Here is an 18458-nt window from a genome sequence, read left to right as displayed (position 1 = left end):
ATCCTCTGAGGAGGTTCTGTTCCTCTCTCCATTGTACAGATCAAGAAACTGAGGTCTAGAGAAATTAATTAATTTGTCCAAGTACACGCAGCTAGAAAGATGCAGAGGCAGGATTTGATCCGAGGCCTCAGTGCTTTTCAGAGCCTGGATTCTTACCCACAAGGCTGTAGTGTGGAGCCAACTCCCTAATGTAAGTAATGTGAGATAGCTTTCGACTTCTACTCCCCTAACCCTCTCAGGAGTTCTTAATTTCCCTTCCATTTGCTTCAAATCTGTCTATTCCCAGTATTGAGAAAATGCAGGGCAGGTCTCAATGGCAGATCAGGGAGGGTTCTGAAAGAGGATATAGGAGATGGGAACTAGAATTTATTGAGCACCTGCTATGTGCTAGTCCCTCTGGAGAATACTTCCAGCCAGGGTGGTTTTCATCCACTTAGCAAGTCAGAAATCCAGGTAGTGGATCCATCTCCATTTTTGTCTCACATTTTAAGCTTTGCTTTGTCTTTCTCATCATAGGACGACAAATGTCATAATGTCATAATACGTTATGACATTATGCTCCTGTCTCACAGAGGGGGAAGATGCCTCCTTGGGAGAACGTGGATGTGCATGGAGCAAAACATGTTCAGCAGCCAGGCACATCAGCCTGCCTTGCAATTGTGGATATTGGGGCACTGCCTGGTGGAAGTAGGACTGACAGCCAATAAACTTAGTTGCTGGTAAATCCCCAAATCCAGGTTTATGGGCCTCTCCTGAAGCCTCATGGCCTCTTTCTCTTGTCTCCACCCCTTGGCTTCCTGACCCAGTGGGTGACCTGCCATCCACATGTGAAAAGCGGTTCCAAAGTTGGTGACCTAACTTCTAAGTTGTGTTTCCATACTTCGTCAGTTCTAAAGCACACATTTTCCCCACATGTCAGCATTTTGAAATTGGAATGTGTCCTCCAGTTAATGATGACTTATAATTATAACTGATAATGGTTTTCCTTTCCTAGTAATACTTGAAATAATAGCGTGTCAGTCAATGATGTCTTAGATTTGAAGAAATAAAATCATGCCAATGTTTATTTTTACCCCTCACTATCAAATCAATATCTGGGCTTGTATCTTTCTGCCTTCACTTCTGAGGCCTGAATCAAAAGTCTTCCTTCTGCTGGCCTGTGTGATTGATTTCCAGAAGACATGTGGTTTCCTGATCATCTTTTGCTAGAAGCTATTTTTCCTGTACATTAGAGGACTTGAGTTCATCTTATTTGAGAATAAAGTGAACGAAAAAACAATTAGAAGTGTCTTGAGAAAAGACACTTCAGAGGAACATAAGTGATCTGGGAGACTCAAAAGTGCTTGCTTCTTGTAATAATCTGCTATAGGAATCACAAGAAAAATGTCAGAAAATGATTTGGTTTTCTTAATGTAGTTCAAAAAGACATGGCTTCTAAGAAATAGGAGAGGATAGGCACAGGAGTGAACAGCTTAGGAGGAAAGGGGCGGAGGTGAAAATGGAGATGAAGGAAAGTATGCAACAGACATAATGCCCCATATTCTAATTAAAACCATACCAGTTCTGCTGAATTAACACCAGTGAAGTTGGAAATCCTGACAAACTGTCAGAACGCAAGGAAAGTGTCAATAATAAAACTAATGAGGGGAAAAATGAAAAAATGTAGAGAACAGAGATTCAGTATATGGATAATTGGTGATCCTGAAAGAGACATTAGGATTCAGTTAATAGAAGACTATCTTGAGCTAAAAAAAAAAAAAAAAAAAAAAAGGTGTGAAGATGTTGTTCAGGGTAGGCTGTCTGCTGTAACAGCAACCTCAGAATCTCCAATCAGATGCTCAATGGACTGCTTTTAGTGACACTGTGGTTCCTTCCATTTGGCAGCTGCATTATCCCCCAAGGGTACCAGAATGTCTACTGGATCCTCTGCATCCAGCAGGGAGGCAAGAAAGGAGAAAGTGTAGACAAGACACTTCTCTCTCTCTTTTTTAACGTTTATTTATTTTTGAGAGGGAGAGACCACAGGGGAGGGGCAGAGAGAGAGACTGAGACACATAATCTGAAGCAGGCTCCAGGCTCTGAGCTGACAACACAGAGCCTGATGCAGGGGTCAAGCTCATAGATTGCGAGATCATTATCTGAGCCAAAGCCAGACGCTTAACCAACTGAGCCACCCAAGTGCCCCTGCTTTTTTTTTTTTTTAACTTAAAAAATTGTAAATCCAAGTCAGTTAATATACAGTGCAATAATGATTTCAGGAGTAGAATCTAGTGATTCATCACTTACATATAACACCCAGTGCTCATCCCAACAAGAACCCATTTCTGCTCTTAATTGCCTGGGCTATAGGTGAGGCACATCACTTCTGCTTATATCCCATTGACTTACATCCCATATGGCCCTTGCCACATAGATGGAAGGGGGGCTGGGAACTTGGGTGCCCAGGAAGAAGAGGAAGTAGGTTTGGTGAGCACATGGCATTGTCTCTGATGCAAGTACACATACAGATATACAGAGAAGTTGAAATAGTTCCTCCCTTAATACCTTCACAATAAAATCTAAACCATACAGAATAGCGAGGATCACAGAGAGGACAGCAAAGCCAAACAGCATGCCTCCTAATTTTTCCATCTTTGTCCTGACACTTTGTGACAGCCTGAACCTCACCTCTCAGGCTTTTGGGATGTCTCCACATGGATATTCTAGAGGCCAGTAGAGTTCTCCATGTGAGCCTTTAGACCCTTTGCCCTTTAACACTTCTTCACCATCCCTTCTTCCTGGGGCTACAAAGTCTTCTCACCGGGGTTGTGAAGTTTTAGTTTCTTTAGTCTGGAGAGAGGAGAGATGGTGTCAGATCCCCTTCTAGTCCTAGGTGCAAGGTGTTCTTATAATTTTCTCTTATGCCCAGTTAGTGAGGAAAACCCTCCCAACACCACCAATGGAAAAAACAACAAGACAATTCTGGCTTTAATGTGCTAAAAGAGCATTTATTTTCATCTCTGTGGCTGTAGAACTTTATTAGACATAGAAGGGCACATCACCCAATAGCTGTTTTCTGGATTTCCTGGCTGGAGGTGGGGCTGGGGGCAAGGATAGTCCTGCCACATGATTCAATGAGTTACATTTTACTTTCCTATTGAAGAACACATGCTCTCAGATTAGGTCAAAAAAAGCAGAACCAAATGTTTTATGTTTGGTCTTAGGTATAGTCTTGCCAGAAGCCAAAGGTAGACAAGATGACTGCTTAAAAGTATCTGTGACTGGATTCTAGGACAGCCTGAGGTGTGGAACAGTGAATCAGAGGACATGTCAGTTCAATTAGACAGTCTTTTTGATGAGCTTTTATCCACAGAGTGTGCAAGTTTGGCTGACCTTTTCACTGAAGGGACTATTTGAAGGCTGAACCCAGCCTTCCTGCTAGTTCAGCATTGTCTCTGCATCACCAGGAATTCCTGAATCCCCCTTTCTTTCCTCTTCATTGAAGGCATGAAGTCCACATGTTTTTGTGATTGGTGGCAGACATCTGACAAGTGGATTAAAGCTTAATGCTGGAGACCCAAGGTGGGGACCTCCCTGAAACTCCATGGTTCATGAGGATCCACTAGAGCACTGGCCCCCTAGTATTGCAATGATTGCTTTATGAACTGTCCCTGCCTCAACTACATTGTGGGCCTTTTGAGAGCAGGGATTGGGAATCATATCCTTTGGTGTCACCATGCCAGAAATAGGAAACAAAATGATCCTTTAAGGGCCTGGCTTCTTTGAAGAATATGAAGCCTGGGCCTTGGGCTTTTGCTATTTGCTGTTTTCCATTCCCCACCTTCCTACCAGGCCCCTTGCATGTGTTCATCTTCATTTGGAGGAGGGGAGGGAATCATGGCGAAGTGAAAAGAGAGACCAGGCTCTGGAACCAGATGGGTTCAAACTATACTCTGCCCTTCAATAGCTCTGTAGCCCTGATCAGGCCACCCCATTTCCTGGAGCCTCAATTTCCTCACCTGAAATCCAGGAAGATGAGCCCTTCACTGAAGTGTCAATGAGAAGGGCCCAGCACAATTGTGCCTATTTGGCTTTAATAGCCCGAATTCTGTTGATTGAATAATGTCTTCCTTCAATATCTAACTCAGAACTTCGGTGTATATATATATATATATATATATATATATATATATATATATATATATATATATATAATATGAGAGAGAGAGAGATCGTCATTTCAGAGGTGGTCTGAAAGTATGTGTTCAATGCTTGTTATTCTATCTATCTACATTTGTATTCACATTTTTCACTATGACTGTAGGCCTCTAGCAGGCAGGGGCCAAATCTCATTTCTTTTGGAAATCTTTCCTCTCATTCCCAATTTCAGTTCATGCTCATTCTTGGGCACCAATAGATACTGAACAAATAATTGTGCTTGTCTAGCGAGGGGCAATGGGACTGATTTCAAGCGGTGAGAAAAAAATACTGGGTCCATTCATTCCACAGCAGCACAATTTCTAGATGATAGAAGAATGGAAAAAAGTGCCTACCAACCATTAGGTCTGGGGCCCTTTACTAAAGGGCTTTTAGAATTCACTGGACTTTGCTAGGAAAAGATGCATCAGGGATGCTCAGAAATGAGCACTTCTTAGACCTGTAGCAGTCAGGAGATTAAAGGGTTCTTCCAGCCAAGGGGGTTTCCAGAGATGGATAGAGAGAGACTTTACCATTTCTCTCCTTCCTCCTTCTCCTCTTCTTCTTTTAAACTATTTTTGTCTTAAATGGTCACAGCAGTTGATACCTAATGTAAAACTTGGGAAATTCAGAACCGTATGAAGAAGCTGATGATAAGCTTCACCCATAATCCCACCATGCAGAGCTGCGAGCTTTCTCTTTATCTGAACAGACCAGGCAGGGTGTGGCCCAGCCCCTTGTTCAGCAGTCTCCATTTACTTAGCAAAGTAACCGCAGCAAAGCCATGACCGGCTCCTCCCTCCCTTCTGGAAGTCTCAAGGATCGGTGAGCTTGGGTTCTGACTTGGTCTAAGGCTTGGAGCAAATGGTGTGCTGTGGGGCTGGGGGCCTAGGGCTTTCCAGGGCTGGGACCACCCCAGGGGAGTCCATGCCCATGGTGGTGGTGGGGGTAGCTGGAAGTGATCGCTTGCAGCATCTTTCCATTTTGGGCCCAGGGTGCTCAGACTGTCTGTTCCTGTTTGATACCTCCTGCTGAAGGGGCAGGAGACAGGCACCCACCTCTCTTAGGTGCACATGGAGCTCAAACAGCTTCTAACAAAAGGTCAGACAACTTGGGCATCTGTTACTTTCCTTCTAGACCTTCTGTTCCTTTTAGAGCAGTTAAGAATGACCCATAGAAATGTGGTTTTATACTCGAGTGATTACAAACACCTGGTGTTCGGTGGGACAGTGAGGAAAATGACTTGTGACAGAGAGCATCTTTCGTGATTTTCAGTCCCCAGCTACTCTGCTAGGAGGATGAAACCCCAGGCAGAGTCTTTGCCGAGTAGGGGCCAAGGGTGTGAGGATACAAACTGGGGATACTGAGAGGGAGCCTCAGGGCTCCCCTCAGCACAGAATCAAGGGTCCTGGGATAGGAGCAGGAGAAGGGCTGCTAGAGGGCAGAGGTGAGAGAGACAGATAAGGGGCCAGGGCTGAATTGTGGAGAGCCAAGGGGATTGTGGCTGGTGGTATGCTTTCTCCTCTGTCTCCCCATAATCAGTGTTATAATGTGGAATTGGATTTGTTAAAGAGTTGTGGTCAATTGCTAGAATTCTGCTTCAAAATAGGTAGGAAGATTGGCTGCCAGAGGGGGCCCAGCCAAAAGAACATTTTGTTTTAAAGGAGGTGATCTGGGGCGCCTGGGTGGCGCAGTCGGTTAAGCGTCCGACTTCAGCCAGGTCACGATCTCGCGGTCCGGGAGTTCGAGCCCCGCGTCAGGCTCTGGGCTGATGGCTCAGAGCCTGGAGCCTGTTTCCAATTCTGTGTCTCCCTCTCTCTCTGCCCCTCCGCCATTCATGCTCTCTCTCTCTGTCCCAAAAATAAATAAACATTGAAAAAAAAATTAAAAAAAAATAAAATAAAATAAAGGAGGTGATCTGGGCACTAGGGAGCCTGCCATATGTGCTTCCGTTAACACTAGGCACCTTACCATGAAATAGGCTGCTTAGGGCTCTGTTTCCCCACACTGTCCACGAGCTCCCCTAGGGCCTAGAGCCTCTCTCACCTCTGGCACCCCAGGACCTGGACAGTGCTGCTTTGCCAAACTGGCCGAACTTCCAAAGTACTGTTAATTGAGTTTTGGTTCAACTAACATTCATTCAGCATCTGACTGGCACCACGTCTTGTGGCAACATGGGAAACAGAGAAATGCCAAAGACACAGGCCCTGCCTGCTGAGGAGCTCATGGTAATAGTCTGTTGCTGTCAGATTGTAAGTGGAACAAAAGAGGTGAGGAAAGATGATGGGAGAGCCTAAGGGACAGGGGTGTGGCGGGGAGGCTTCCAGGAGGAAAGGACAAAGAGCTGAAGAGGAGAGCTGAAGGGAGAAGGCAAAGAGGAAAGAGTTCTCCAGGGAGAGATCAGCACAGACAAAGGCATAGAGTTGGGAACCAGCCTGGTGCCTTCTAGGTCCTGGGCACAGCCTCCGAGCACCCATGAGAGGCAGGGAGGGTGGGGGCAGGCACTGAGAGATTCATGGGGCTTTGTGTGCTGGCTAAAAGCCTGGATCTTATGATCTCTCTTCAGAGAGTTGTCAGACCGGGGTCCCTTGAGGTCCATTCAGGGTGGCAGCCCTGCCCCAATTGCTAGACCCTTCTGAGTGGCCCTGGCATCACACCTTTTTCTCATTAAGACTTGTTGATATGGTGCCTGTCCTGGCCCTGCTCAGCCTGACTGTACAGTCAGAGATCTGATAGTTTTGGTACCGCAGGGGAATATTTTGCAATATTTGCCAATGATATCTTTCAGGCCTATTTTCATTTTAATCAGGGGATAATACTACAACCTATGGAATGAAACTCTAATAGTGGAATTTCAACACCAACAGAGATTAGGATGGGAATTATTATTTTCAGGGTCCACTTATCTGGGGGAAAGATGTCTGTCTTCTTACATGAATGACACAGGTCACTTCTGGGGGCAAAATATTAGTTTTCTCAGTGGATACAATTAATAGCTCAGGCTCTGAAAATCCAAATCTTAACAGGTTATGGCCACTAAAGTACACCTCATATCTCATACCCTGTGGCATGGGCTGCTGGGGATGGGGAAGAAGCTTGTGCTTTGGATAAGACAATTTACGAGGCTGCAAGATTGGTCCTTATGGGACATCAATGGCCACCTGTAAAAGAATAGCAAAGGAGCACCTGGGTGGCTCAATTAAGCATTTGACTCTTGGTTTTGGATCAGGTCATGATCTCATGGTTAGTGGGTTCAAGCCCCGCATCAGGCTCTGTACTGACAGTGTGGAGCCTGCTTGGGATTCTCTGTATCCCTTTCTCCCTGCCCCTCCCCCGGTCTCTCCCTCCCCCTCTCTCTCTCAAAAATAAACAAAATTAAAAAAAAAAAAAAAAAAAAGAATAGCATCCAGAGTTGTCAGCAAGCCCTGCCCTAGAGCTAGACAGCCCTGGAAGGGAGGGTCCCTTCCATGTTGGTAGATGTTGGACAGAAGCAGCATCAGGTGGTGGCCATGGCCCTGTTCTGCCTAAAAATAAAACTAGTGGGAAGAGGACCCCAGCTGGCAGTTGGACGTGCAGAGCATAGAGAATAGGTTATGGAAGCAACTGCCAGGTCCCTAACTAGAACCGTGAGCGTCAAGACTGGGCTCAGGGGCCATCACAGTACTGAATTGCTGAGCCCAGGGTACCCCAGCCGGGCTGAGAAGGAAGCTGTGCCTCAGCGGGCATGCAGTGTCCCGGACTCCCTCAGGCACACAGTAACTACCAAGATGCAATCTCCCTGTCCCTCAGTGGTAAGTCAAGTCTTCCCAGATGCTCTGCTATGGGCAGTACTGGGTCAGGGATGGAGCTGAGCTGGCCAGTGAGGCAGGACAGTCAGGGACTGGGCCTGGGGCCATGGTGGGAATAGGAGTTGGTGTCTGGGATGCTGCCATCTCTGGGGAAGACAAGCATCCTTGCTCTGAGCAACATGTGAACAAGTGAACATTGCCCGAGTGAAAATGGAAAACTATGTGTTTTTTGAAGACCTTGATCCCCAGGATTTTTGGAGTAGTAACTCATCCTTGTTTGTAAGACTTTCAAAACTTTCCATTCCTCCTTCAGGGGTATTTCATGACCAGTTCCCCAGGTATCAGCTGGGGGCCTCTCTTCCCCTTGAATTCTCAGTGAAATTGTCTTGAATCCACCAATTCATAGCCTGTGCACCTCCAAAACCCTTCCACTTTCCTGGGGTGTGATATTCTTCAGGCTTCTCCTGCTTCTTTGGCTGTGCCCAAAATTCTCTCATACCCATGTCCGTGAGTTGAATAGCTGTTAGTGAAGTATTGGGGGGTGTGAGGAAGGGGTCATATGCCTTCCAGCCCAGCAGCCCGTGACCCCTCTGGGCTCATTCGGGAGTTCCACATTGTCCCTCCACTGTGTAGAGCAATTTCTCACCCCTGTTCCTTGAAGCCAACACTCAGCAAAGAGATTTTCCAATTCCTCTCTTCGAAAGGAGTTTTGATCCCATTTGTCAAGATAATGAAGATTTCTTTACTTCTTTTCATAGGTATAATTTGCTTTTAAACTAAAATTTCATTTCTACTTCATTTTAAAGAATTTCTTAACAGTCCTTAAATCAGCACCTAATGGTGCTACAAAAACAGGATGAAGAGTCCTGGTGGTGCAGACAAGACCCTGATATTTGTTGTTTGTGTTTTTCAGCTTCCACCCAGATGTTTGAAATCCTGTAGATGTGGTTGGAGTCCCTGAGAACGAAGCAGGGTGCACGGGCCGAGCACTGAGAAGCAGCAGCCTGGGACAAGGCTGGTCCAGCCTCCCGGTAATTTGTCAGCAGTTTTTGGGGGTGACAGGGAGTGAGGCAGGCTTTTTGGTTGAGGTCATCTCACCAGGATGAGCTTCCAGTTTCCCAAGTCATTGCCATGAACTCCCCCAATCCTGCTGACTCGAGAGCTCCCATGAACTCTGAAGGACTTTAGTGGTCATTAGTGCAATCCCCTTGGAAGAGGCAGAAGCCCCTCTACAGAATCCTGTAGTCACGGAGCTCCAAGGAGAGAGACACCACCTGACAAAGCAGCCTGTCCCATCTTCCTGTTCCTGAGGAGCTCCTGCTGGTACAAAGTTTCCCCTTGTACCCTCAGCTAAAATCTGCCCACCTAATTCTGGCCCTGGAGTCTCTAAGGAATCAGTTTCCTCCCTCTTCCACATGGCAGCCTAACAGACATCTGGGGACAACTGGGGTGGAGGAATGCAGGATCTGGAGCCAGAGACAGTCCTGGTTGAAATCCTGACCTCACTGTTATCTGTGTGATCTCAGGCAAGTTAGTTAACCTCTCTGCAATTCACTTTATCTGTAAAACTGTGACAATAACATCTGTACTATGGAAGCGTCCTGGGAATGAAAATGAACCATAAATAGAAGTTACCTGGTGCTGTCCTGCCACCAATTCTCTGATGCAAATGGGGTGTCCTACACTTCAGCTCAATTCTGACACTACACTGAGTTAAAGGGCACACAGGTTAACTACCACAAGTAAAGGGCAAGGTCACCAATAAAATTGCCCACACTTGAGGCACCTTGGTGGCTCAGTTAGTTAAGCCTTTGACTTCGGTTCAGGTCATGGTCTCATGGTTCTTGAGTTCAAGCCCTGCTGTCGGGCTCTCTGCTGTCAGCACAGAGCCTGCCTCAGATCCTCTGTCTCCCTCTCTCTCTGCCCCTCCTCTGCCACTGTACTTCTCACTTACTTGGGTATAAATTTGAGGGTTCCCATGCTCCCTCTTTAGTCTCTAATTCACTGTAACAACTCACAGAACTCACTATAATTGTGATTACAGTTTTACTATAAAGGATTCAACTCAGGAACAGTGAAATAGAAGCGATGCATAAGGCAGAACATGGGGAGGGTGGGGGATTGGTGCAGAGCATCCGTGCCCCCTCCTTGTAGAATGTGGGTGTCTCACCATCCCAGCATACCAATCAGGAAGCTCCTCTAAGCCTTGCTGTCCAGAGATTTTTAATGGGGGGGCACCACTGGGGACGGGGGCTTTATTAGTACTAGGCATAGTTGTTTAAATCATCTGCCACTTGATTGAACTCCATCTCCTTCCCCTCCTTTCCTCCATGGTTGGGAATGGGGCTGAAGTTCCCACCCTCTAATCATGTGCTTGGTCTTTCTTGCTGGCCAGTCCCTCCCTTGAAACATCTAAGGGCCTGCCATAAGTCACCTCATTAGCATAAATTCAGGTTTGATGAGATGGACTCATTATGAATAACAAAAGACCCTCTTCATGTTTTTTGGATATTTTAGAAATCTCAAGGCTTTTTGAAGCTCTGTGCCAGGAACTGGGGACAAAGGCCAGATACATTCTTTATGATGTCACACCTGGCCCAACAAGCACTTGCCTCTGATGGTCACCATCCTGCTTATCCTCTTTTTTTGTGATCTCCAGGTTGACATGTTCTCACTCTCTGGTCAGAGAACGACTCAATCTCATCAGTCTTTTTCTGGATGTTCTTTTTGTTAATATAGCTCAAGATTGAGTTAGTTTTTTGGACTACAACATATAATTACAGTACTTGATATGCACCTGTTTATAGTTGAATCATAAGCCTCTCATTACTTGAGTTCCTAATGCTGTAATGATTCTAGCCCCAAACGACACATAATAAGAGCAAATGCTTAAGAGCACTCGATATACACCAGGTGCTGTTTTAAGTTCTTTACATACATTAACTCATCTAGATCCTCAAAACAGCCTAAAGAGGTGGTTAAATAGTTCCAATCCCCATTTTGTATATGGGGAAACTGAGGCACAGAGAGGTTAGGTAACTTGCCCAACAAGATCACATAGCTAATAAGTGGCACAGTTAAGATTGGAACTCGTCATGTTCTTATTCCAGAGTCCATGCTTAAAAAAAAAAAAAGATTTTAGTTTTAAGTAATTTCTACACCCAATGTGGGGCTCAAACTTGTAACTCCAAGATCAAGAGTCACCTACCCCAACTGAGCCAGCCAGGAGCCCCTAGAGTCCCTGATTTTAACCACTAAGCCACACTGCACGTAAATTTGGTCACCTATGTAACATTTTAGAAGGAAAAGAAGGAGCACAAAAGAATGCCTCTGGTTCACAAAGTCAAAGTGTGGTTTTCTCTGCCCCCTGTTGTCATGGTGAGGGAGTCAGGGCTTCCATTTTCTAACCCAGTCCCATTGGAGCATCTCTGGAGTAACCTTCTGGGATGGGCTCTGAGAAGTGAAGGCAGGGCTGGGGGCATGGTGATATGGGCTCCTGTCCAGCAGAACCTGAACTTTTTTGTTCCTCATGCTTCCGGGAGGATAATGCTACTTCAAGCCTTCACAGACCCATTCCTAGGAATGCAGCCACTCCAAGGGGAAGGAAAGAGGGTCAGCCTGTGGTGGGACCTGGAATCATAAGGAACACAGGGAGCTCATCCCCATGTGCACATCCATTGTACTCATTAGAAGGCTGCTTGTTTTTAAAATAACATCAAAAACTGGGGCTACAAAAATGCCAAAGAGAATTACAAAGGGTGGGGCAGTGCCTCTGGAAAAATGTCTGCAGTGCTGTCTGCCCAGGAGAGTCTGGGTGGTGACTGCGTGTGTGCACAGCTCTGATGCACTCCCATTGTCTTTGTCCTTGCAGTCCCTTTCCTTACTGCCCAAGTTGCAGGGATGAGGCTGTCTGAGAGCGTGGTGGAGGTGAAGTATTCTTAACTCAACCTATGCTCAAGGGATTGACTTGAACCTACAAGGCAAATGTCAATAGGTCATGTGTATTCTTTGCAGATGTTTCTCTTCTGGCATCTGGCTTGAGGGAGAGGCCCCAGGGGGAGGGGGAGAATATGAGGATGCACGAGGAAGGTCTCTTGCTCCGGAAATCCAGATCCTCCATCCTTCTGCTTTTCTATACGAATCTGTCTCTCTCCATATGGTGTACAGCTGGAAGGAGCTCCAGCGTTCATTCTGTTCACTACCTCATTTAGAGACGGACAAGAGGAGACCCCAAGAGGGAAATTACTACTTGCCCAAGCCTATGCAGCTAGAGAATGACGGGGGGGGGGGGGGGTGATACTGCAGACTCTGGCTTCTAGTCCATAGCTAATCCCACCAGAAACATCCATGATGGACTCAATCACTTTCTCTACTTAAATGAAGAATCTGGCTTGAATGTTACTAAGCACAACATCAGCCACTCTAGCACTCTGCCAAATCCATTACAAATCTTTCTTTAGAGAATGCTTTTTGTTTTTTTGGGTGTTTTCGCTGCCACTTCCGGAAGATGCCTTCCCCATACTCCATCCCTTGCAGGCAAATAGCTCATCTACAGGACTGGTAGGCATGATGCTGGTTGGGGGAGATCTGATGAGGGCATTTATAAGGAAATGATTAATTAGTGAAAGAATTAAGAGGAGATGTCATGGTTTGGCAAACTTGTAAAAGCGGGTTGTGGTGGCATTTAGAGCACTCTTGCTGTCCCAGGTCAAGTGTATGGTGGCAGGTGGTGACTGGGCTTGGGGGATGGAACCTGGATAGTCATGGGAAGTGGCACCTGGAAATAGTGTTAGAAGATGAGGCTTTGTGCCATCTTTGGCTAGCATGCTAAATGGCCAACACCTGGGATGGATACCTTCCATTACATGGTACAACTATTAACATCTAGCCAGTGGTATTTCAACCTGGCTGCCTATTGGAATCACCCAGGGAGCTTTTAAAAATCCTGATGTCCAGGTCACACCGCAGACTAATAACATGAAAATCCTTGATATCAGTATTTTTTCAAGTTTCCCAGCAGATTTCAACCTGCACCCAAGTTTAAGAACCACTGCTTTAGGCCACAGGTTCAGGCAATAAGCTAAGGGACTCTGCATATGTTCCCTCCCTTAACTTTGCCATTTGCTATTCCCCAAAAGGGGAAAAAGAAGGAAAGAAGGAAGGAAGGAAGGAAGGAAGGAAGGAAGGAAGGAAGGAAGGAAGGGAAGGAGGGAGGGAAGGAAGGGAGGAAGGAATGGAAGGGAGGAAGGAAGGAAGGAAGGGAAAAATGGAACGAAGGTAGGAAGGAAAAATGAAAGAAGAGGGAGAGGAAGAAAGATCACCTGAGTGTTCTGGGCTGATGGGGTGAATTCCCACTTTACCTATTACCTAATGCTTCATCCTGTCTGCCCCACTCAGAAACTATAAGGTGGAGGGTAGAGGCCTGACAGAAGATGGAAGAAGTCACATACAGCTCACCGACAACAAGAATATGCTTTACTAGCTGTCAGCAAGGCTTCTTGTGTAATGAGCTGCTGGCTGTCATGAAGGTCAAGGTTTGGGCTAACAGAATGGGCCAAAGGGAAAGAAGAGATCAGGATGAGGAGGCAGGAGTGCTCTGAGGGAACAAGAGAGCATTCCACCTCCTCATGGAATGCAAATGTGAGCCCATGGAGGTAAAGTGAGGGAGGGGCAGGTTAAGGATGAAAGCCAGTGTCCTGATCCCCTGTAATGCTCTTTTGTTGGCATCTCTCTACTCGTGTTCAGAAGCTAATTCTTGCTCGGTTAAGGCCCTCTTGCTGAGAAGGGGATCACACAACAGGGAGAAGGCTAGAGCTCTGTAAGGCTGGCCTGAGTGTTGAAGGGGCATAACCTTGATTTGAAGGCCTAGTGGTGCTGACACACAAAGGGAGACTGCTGTGGCCAAAGTCCCACAGCTGGGAGGTAGAGGCTGGAACTGCAGAGCCTGCTTCTTCAGAAGGGCTCCGATATAGTAAGAGAAGACATTCCTATATTTGCCCTCAGACCTTAGGGAAAAAAAGCATGCTTAAAAAGGGATCCCAGTCCAACTCTCCTAAGGCTGCCCTAGTCCTCATTCGTGGGATCAGGTCTAGATATAGTACTTTAGTAAGTACTAACTCCCAATATATAGGTTTACACTATATAGATATGCATCATAGAAATGCTCCAAAAGATGTGCAGGTCATACTCACACTGGATTCCAAACTGTCCACTTCCACCGGGGTGTTGCTGTTTAAGCGGGGCAGGTTAGTAAGGGAAGGGTGGTAGACTCCTGAGCCTCTGCCATATTTTCGCTTGGTCCGATGATGTGTTAGCGCCCCCTATAGATAGGCAGCTGCCGGCGCACTGCAGTCCAAACCGCTGCTTGGCTTACACCCTACTGGAAATAGCCACCTCCAGCGTGTGAATACAACCGAATCCAGCCCCTCTGTTTTAGAAAACTGTACTACGACTGGGAGCACCCTCTTCTCTTCTCTTTGTAGGTTTCCAGGAGTGGATCGTAAACCCACCAGGAGAATGAGTGAAGAGACCGTCCCAGAGGCTGCCTCCCCCCCGCCCCCGCAGGGGCAGCAGTACTTCGACCGCTTTTCTGAGGACGACCCCGAATACTTGCGCCTTCGCGGTCGCGCAGCGGACCTGCGACAGGACTTCAACCTGATGGAGCAGAAGAAGCGCGTCACCATGATCCTGCAGAGCCCGGTGAGCGAGGTCCGCCCCAGGCGGGTGGGAGAGGAGAAGGAGAAGGAGGGAGGGGAGAGGGGAACTCGTATTCATTTGGGTGAACCTGAAAGCTATAGAACTCCTACTTGCTCAGCGTCTTAGCAATTTTAAGCCCGTTGACGGGCCTGGCCCTGGATTTAATTCTCTCCCTAGTCACTGGTGGATGGCAAAACCTGGTTTATGTGCAGATGGCTTGGCTTGGTACTGGGAGGAGGTGGGCATGAAAGACAGGAGCCCTGCCTCAGTTTCCAGTCTTCCACCAAAGCTGTAACACTGAACTAACAGGCATATTTGTATAAACCAGAAGCCAGCAGGGGGCGCCACGTGGAAGGCTCGGGCCTCCCATTTTTGAACAGCACAAAGAACTCAGTGTCAGGGCAAGAAGGTTGACACGTATGGGGCAGAGGTGAGAGGGTATGGAAGCCCCAGGAGGTGGAGAGAGTGGAGGGTACAGAGAGATATGGGCCGGGCAAGAGAGGGCAAGTCACGATCACCCTACCATGGCCCCAGACTTGAGGTCAGTTGGTACCTGCATGGCATGGACACAGAACTCATCCTTCCACAAGTGGTGCATTGAGAAGAACAAAGCATGGACCTAATGGACCACTGAGTGGGAGGCTGATGCAGGTTGGGTGGTGTGGGGGGTGGGGGCAGCAGAGCATTGTGGAATGGGAGGGTGAGGGCACAAGAGCTGCGAGGTCCTCAGGAAACAGCGCATGATCCTAAGGCTTGGGAAGCTCAGGATGGAGCTGGCATCTCCAGGTGCCTGCTGGGATGGGGGTCTGCCTCAGTCCCCACGGGGTTTGGAGGGCCAGGACATGTAGTGGGCTGTGTGGGACCCTGGTTGAGAGCACACAGTGAATGCTCAGACCTCACAGAGGAGCGTTGAGGTAATGGTCCTGAGGTTTGGGTGACAGGTGTCTACGTGAGGAGCCTGGAGGAATATGGCAGGTACTAAAAGCATTGAGATGATGGAAAAACTCCCCAACTTGTGACTAGGAGAGATGGCAGGTGTGGTAGGAGTGGCAGAGTTAGTACCAACCCAAGTTTTGGGGCCTGAATGGATAGGACTCTATTCCCAGGCAAGAAATGAGGACATGAGGAGGTCATGTTTCTTCTGTCCTTTTATAGATTCACCAATGCCTATTTCCTCCTGCGTGTTCCCTGCTGCCACCTGGTGGACAGGCATGTCTTAGTTATGGTCTGAAAAGCCAGGCTTAGAGTTATAGGACATCAGAAATGGAAGCTACAGGGAGGACAGCAAATCCTTCCATATATGAGGAAACTGAGGCCTAGAAGAGCCATAGGCATGCCTACTGGACAGGGACAATAGCACACTTTTTCATTCAGTTCTGCTTTTTAAAATGTCTCAATTACTAAAGTGAAGCTGCCTTAGTCTGATGGTGGTGGGTAGGGGAAGTCCAGGTGGGTGATGGGGAGTGTGTCTTGACTGTCACTTAGACCCAGGAAGGACCTGGAATCTGGATTACGGTTCATAGGGCAAAGGGAACACAGCAGGGGACATCTCCTTTTTGCTTCCCAAACAGCAGTTTGGGGGGGGGGTCTCCTGAGGTACCTGTGGAACCCCCAGTGTTTTCTGGGGCCTGAGGATCCCATGTGTGGCCCTGGCCTAGTTGAGCCAGGGATAGGGGCGGGCACTTGGAAGAGGGGCCCTCAGCCTCCTGCATGAGACACACTGCGGGGACCAGCGCCTTGGGGCCTGCTTCAGTCTTTCAGGGAGGAGCTGGAAGGCCTCATCCAGGAGCAGATGAAGAAGGGGAACAATTCCTCCAACATCTGGGCCCTGCGGCAGATCGCGGACTTCATGGCCAGCACCTCCCACGCAGTCTTCCCAACATCTTCCATGAGTATGTGGGGAGCTGGGGAGCTGCCAGGAGCAGAGGTGGAGGAAGTGGGGTGGGGAAGAGAGGGTTGGTTGCCAGGCTACGGAGTGAGTGGTGCAACTGGGTTTGCAGACCTGGGGGACCAGCCAAAGAGGTACCTGGCTCTGCTTCTGAGGCTGCTGGATTTAAAGACCCACAGAAGAATTCTTCCTGATGCCCAGAAATAGAATGGGGAGGATGACTTACAGGAAAACCTTTTTCTCGTTCTGCTGGGGGAGGGAATGGGAATGACATGGTGTCACTGCTGTGAGAGGCAGGGCAGCCTCTATGTGACTCTTCCAGTCCCCCTCATAAGTGGATTAGCATGAAGGGAAGAGTTTTGCAGCTCAAAGTCCCTTACATGGCCTCTACTTGAGCAACCAGGAGTGGGGAGTGAGGATTCTGCTCCCTGTTACTCTAGTTACAGGTGCAGAACCGAAGAAAAATCCTTGTGTTCTAGCAGCAGGCCCTGACTCAGGCTGCTCTTTCCTCAGTCTCCTGGAGCCACTCCCTTGCAGATGGGGTCGTGGGGATGAGAGGAGGCCATTGAAGCCAGTGTCTCAGTCTCACACTGCACAGACCAACCTGACTCCCTAGACAAGAGCCACACACATCCAGAGCTGGGCATGAAACCATTTTCCTAGTCTCTGAAGCTCTGCCCACAACCTTTAAGAAACAAACATTAAAAAATACTTGGGGCACCTGAATGGCTCAGTTAGTTAATTGTCCGACTTCAGCTCAGGTCATGATCTTGCAGTTCATGAGTTCGAGTCCCGCATCGGGCTCTGTGCTGACAGCTCAGAGCCTGGAGCCTGCTTCGGATTCTGTGTCTCCCTCTCTCTGTGGCCCTCCCCCACTCACACTTTGTCTCTCTTTCCTTCAAAAATCAATAAACATTAAAAAAATTTTAAAAAATACTTCCCCTCCACAGCATAAATACAGGAATATGACTGAAAATTAGGAAAATAATTCAAGAAAGAGAAATAAAAATCACTGTACTGTGTTCTTACAACCAAGAAATGACTATTATCAGTATTTTGGTGTATATCCTTCCAGCCTTTTTCTCTTAACATAGATAAATTAAGAAAACAAAAATGGAATCACATTATATATGTAAATTTGATAGCTTAACATATCTTGACTAATTTTTCACATAATAAAACATGGTTCTGTAATACAATGTTTGGTGGAGGTATGCATATTCTGTGGCATGGCTGAGTATGCCATAGTTCATTTAACCAATTTCCTATTTTTGGACTTTGAGGTTGTTTACAATTTTTTGCTGTTGTGAACAACAATGCAATAAATTCTTCGATTTATTCTATGACTATTTTCTAAAGACAGATTGCTGGAAGTAGAATTGCTGGATTAAAGAATTTGCATGTTTTGAAGATGTTAATGCATAATGCCAAATTTCCCTGGAGAAAGAAAGAACCAATTTACATTCCCACAAAAAATGCAGTCATGCCCATTTCCTGCACCTTGATCTGTGCATAGTATGTATTATGCCATTCGTTTCATCTTTTTGATTTGATAGGCAATAAATAGCACTTTGTGTTTTAATGTGCATTTATTTAATTACTAATGAGGTTGGATATATTTTCATATACATACTGGGATGATTTTATTTTTGTAGTACAATTCAGAATTGTATCACATTCTGAATCTGTCGGTACTTTCCTTTGTGTGTTCTGCTTTTGGTTACACACTCAGAAACACCTTTCCCATGTTTTATCATCTCATGGGACAAATACCCTTAATTATTTATTTGTCAAATCCTCAACTATTTGTGCCAGTTTATTCTTAAAAATAACTTTAGAATTTGTCATGTTCCGTACCCCCCCCCCCCCCCCCCCCCCCGCCAATCTACCTCAAAAATTCCCTTTTGGGA

The 18458-nt window shown here is 46.8% G+C and overlaps 2 protein-coding genes across 4 annotated transcripts in view; both read left to right on the top strand.

Moving 5' to 3' along the window:
* FIGLA (folliculogenesis specific bHLH transcription factor) overlaps window positions 1–8993 on the top strand; it is a 78727-nt gene extending 69734 nt beyond the window's left edge. The window contains exon 4 of the mRNA XM_023251753.2: window positions 8878–8993. Within this exon, the coding sequence (XP_023107521.1) occupies window positions 8878–8925 (48 nt within the window). The 3' untranslated portion in view covers window positions 8926–8993. The remainder of the gene's footprint in view (window positions 1–8877) is intronic.
* Window positions 8994–14480: 5487 nt separating this feature from the next.
* The window catches only part of ADD2 (adducin 2), a 42131-nt gene continuing 38153 nt past the window's right edge, over window positions 14481–18458 (top strand). For 2 of the 3 annotated variants that reach the window (XM_045054346.1, XM_045054345.1), the window contains exons 1-2: window positions 14481–14672; window positions 16414–16552. In XM_045054346.1, coding sequence (XP_044910281.1) covers window positions 14481–14672; window positions 16414–16552 — 331 coding nt within the window. The remainder of the gene's footprint in view (window positions 14673–16413; window positions 16553–18458) is intronic. The other variant, XM_023251746.2, reaches the window with a different exon arrangement.

This window comes from Felis catus, chromosome A3 (assembly GCF_018350175.1).
Source record: "Felis catus isolate Fca126 chromosome A3, F.catus_Fca126_mat1.0, whole genome shotgun sequence".
In the NCBI taxonomy this organism is placed as follows: Eukaryota; Metazoa; Chordata; class Mammalia; order Carnivora; family Felidae; genus Felis; species Felis catus.
This window is presented reverse-complemented; position numbering and strand designations above follow the sequence as displayed.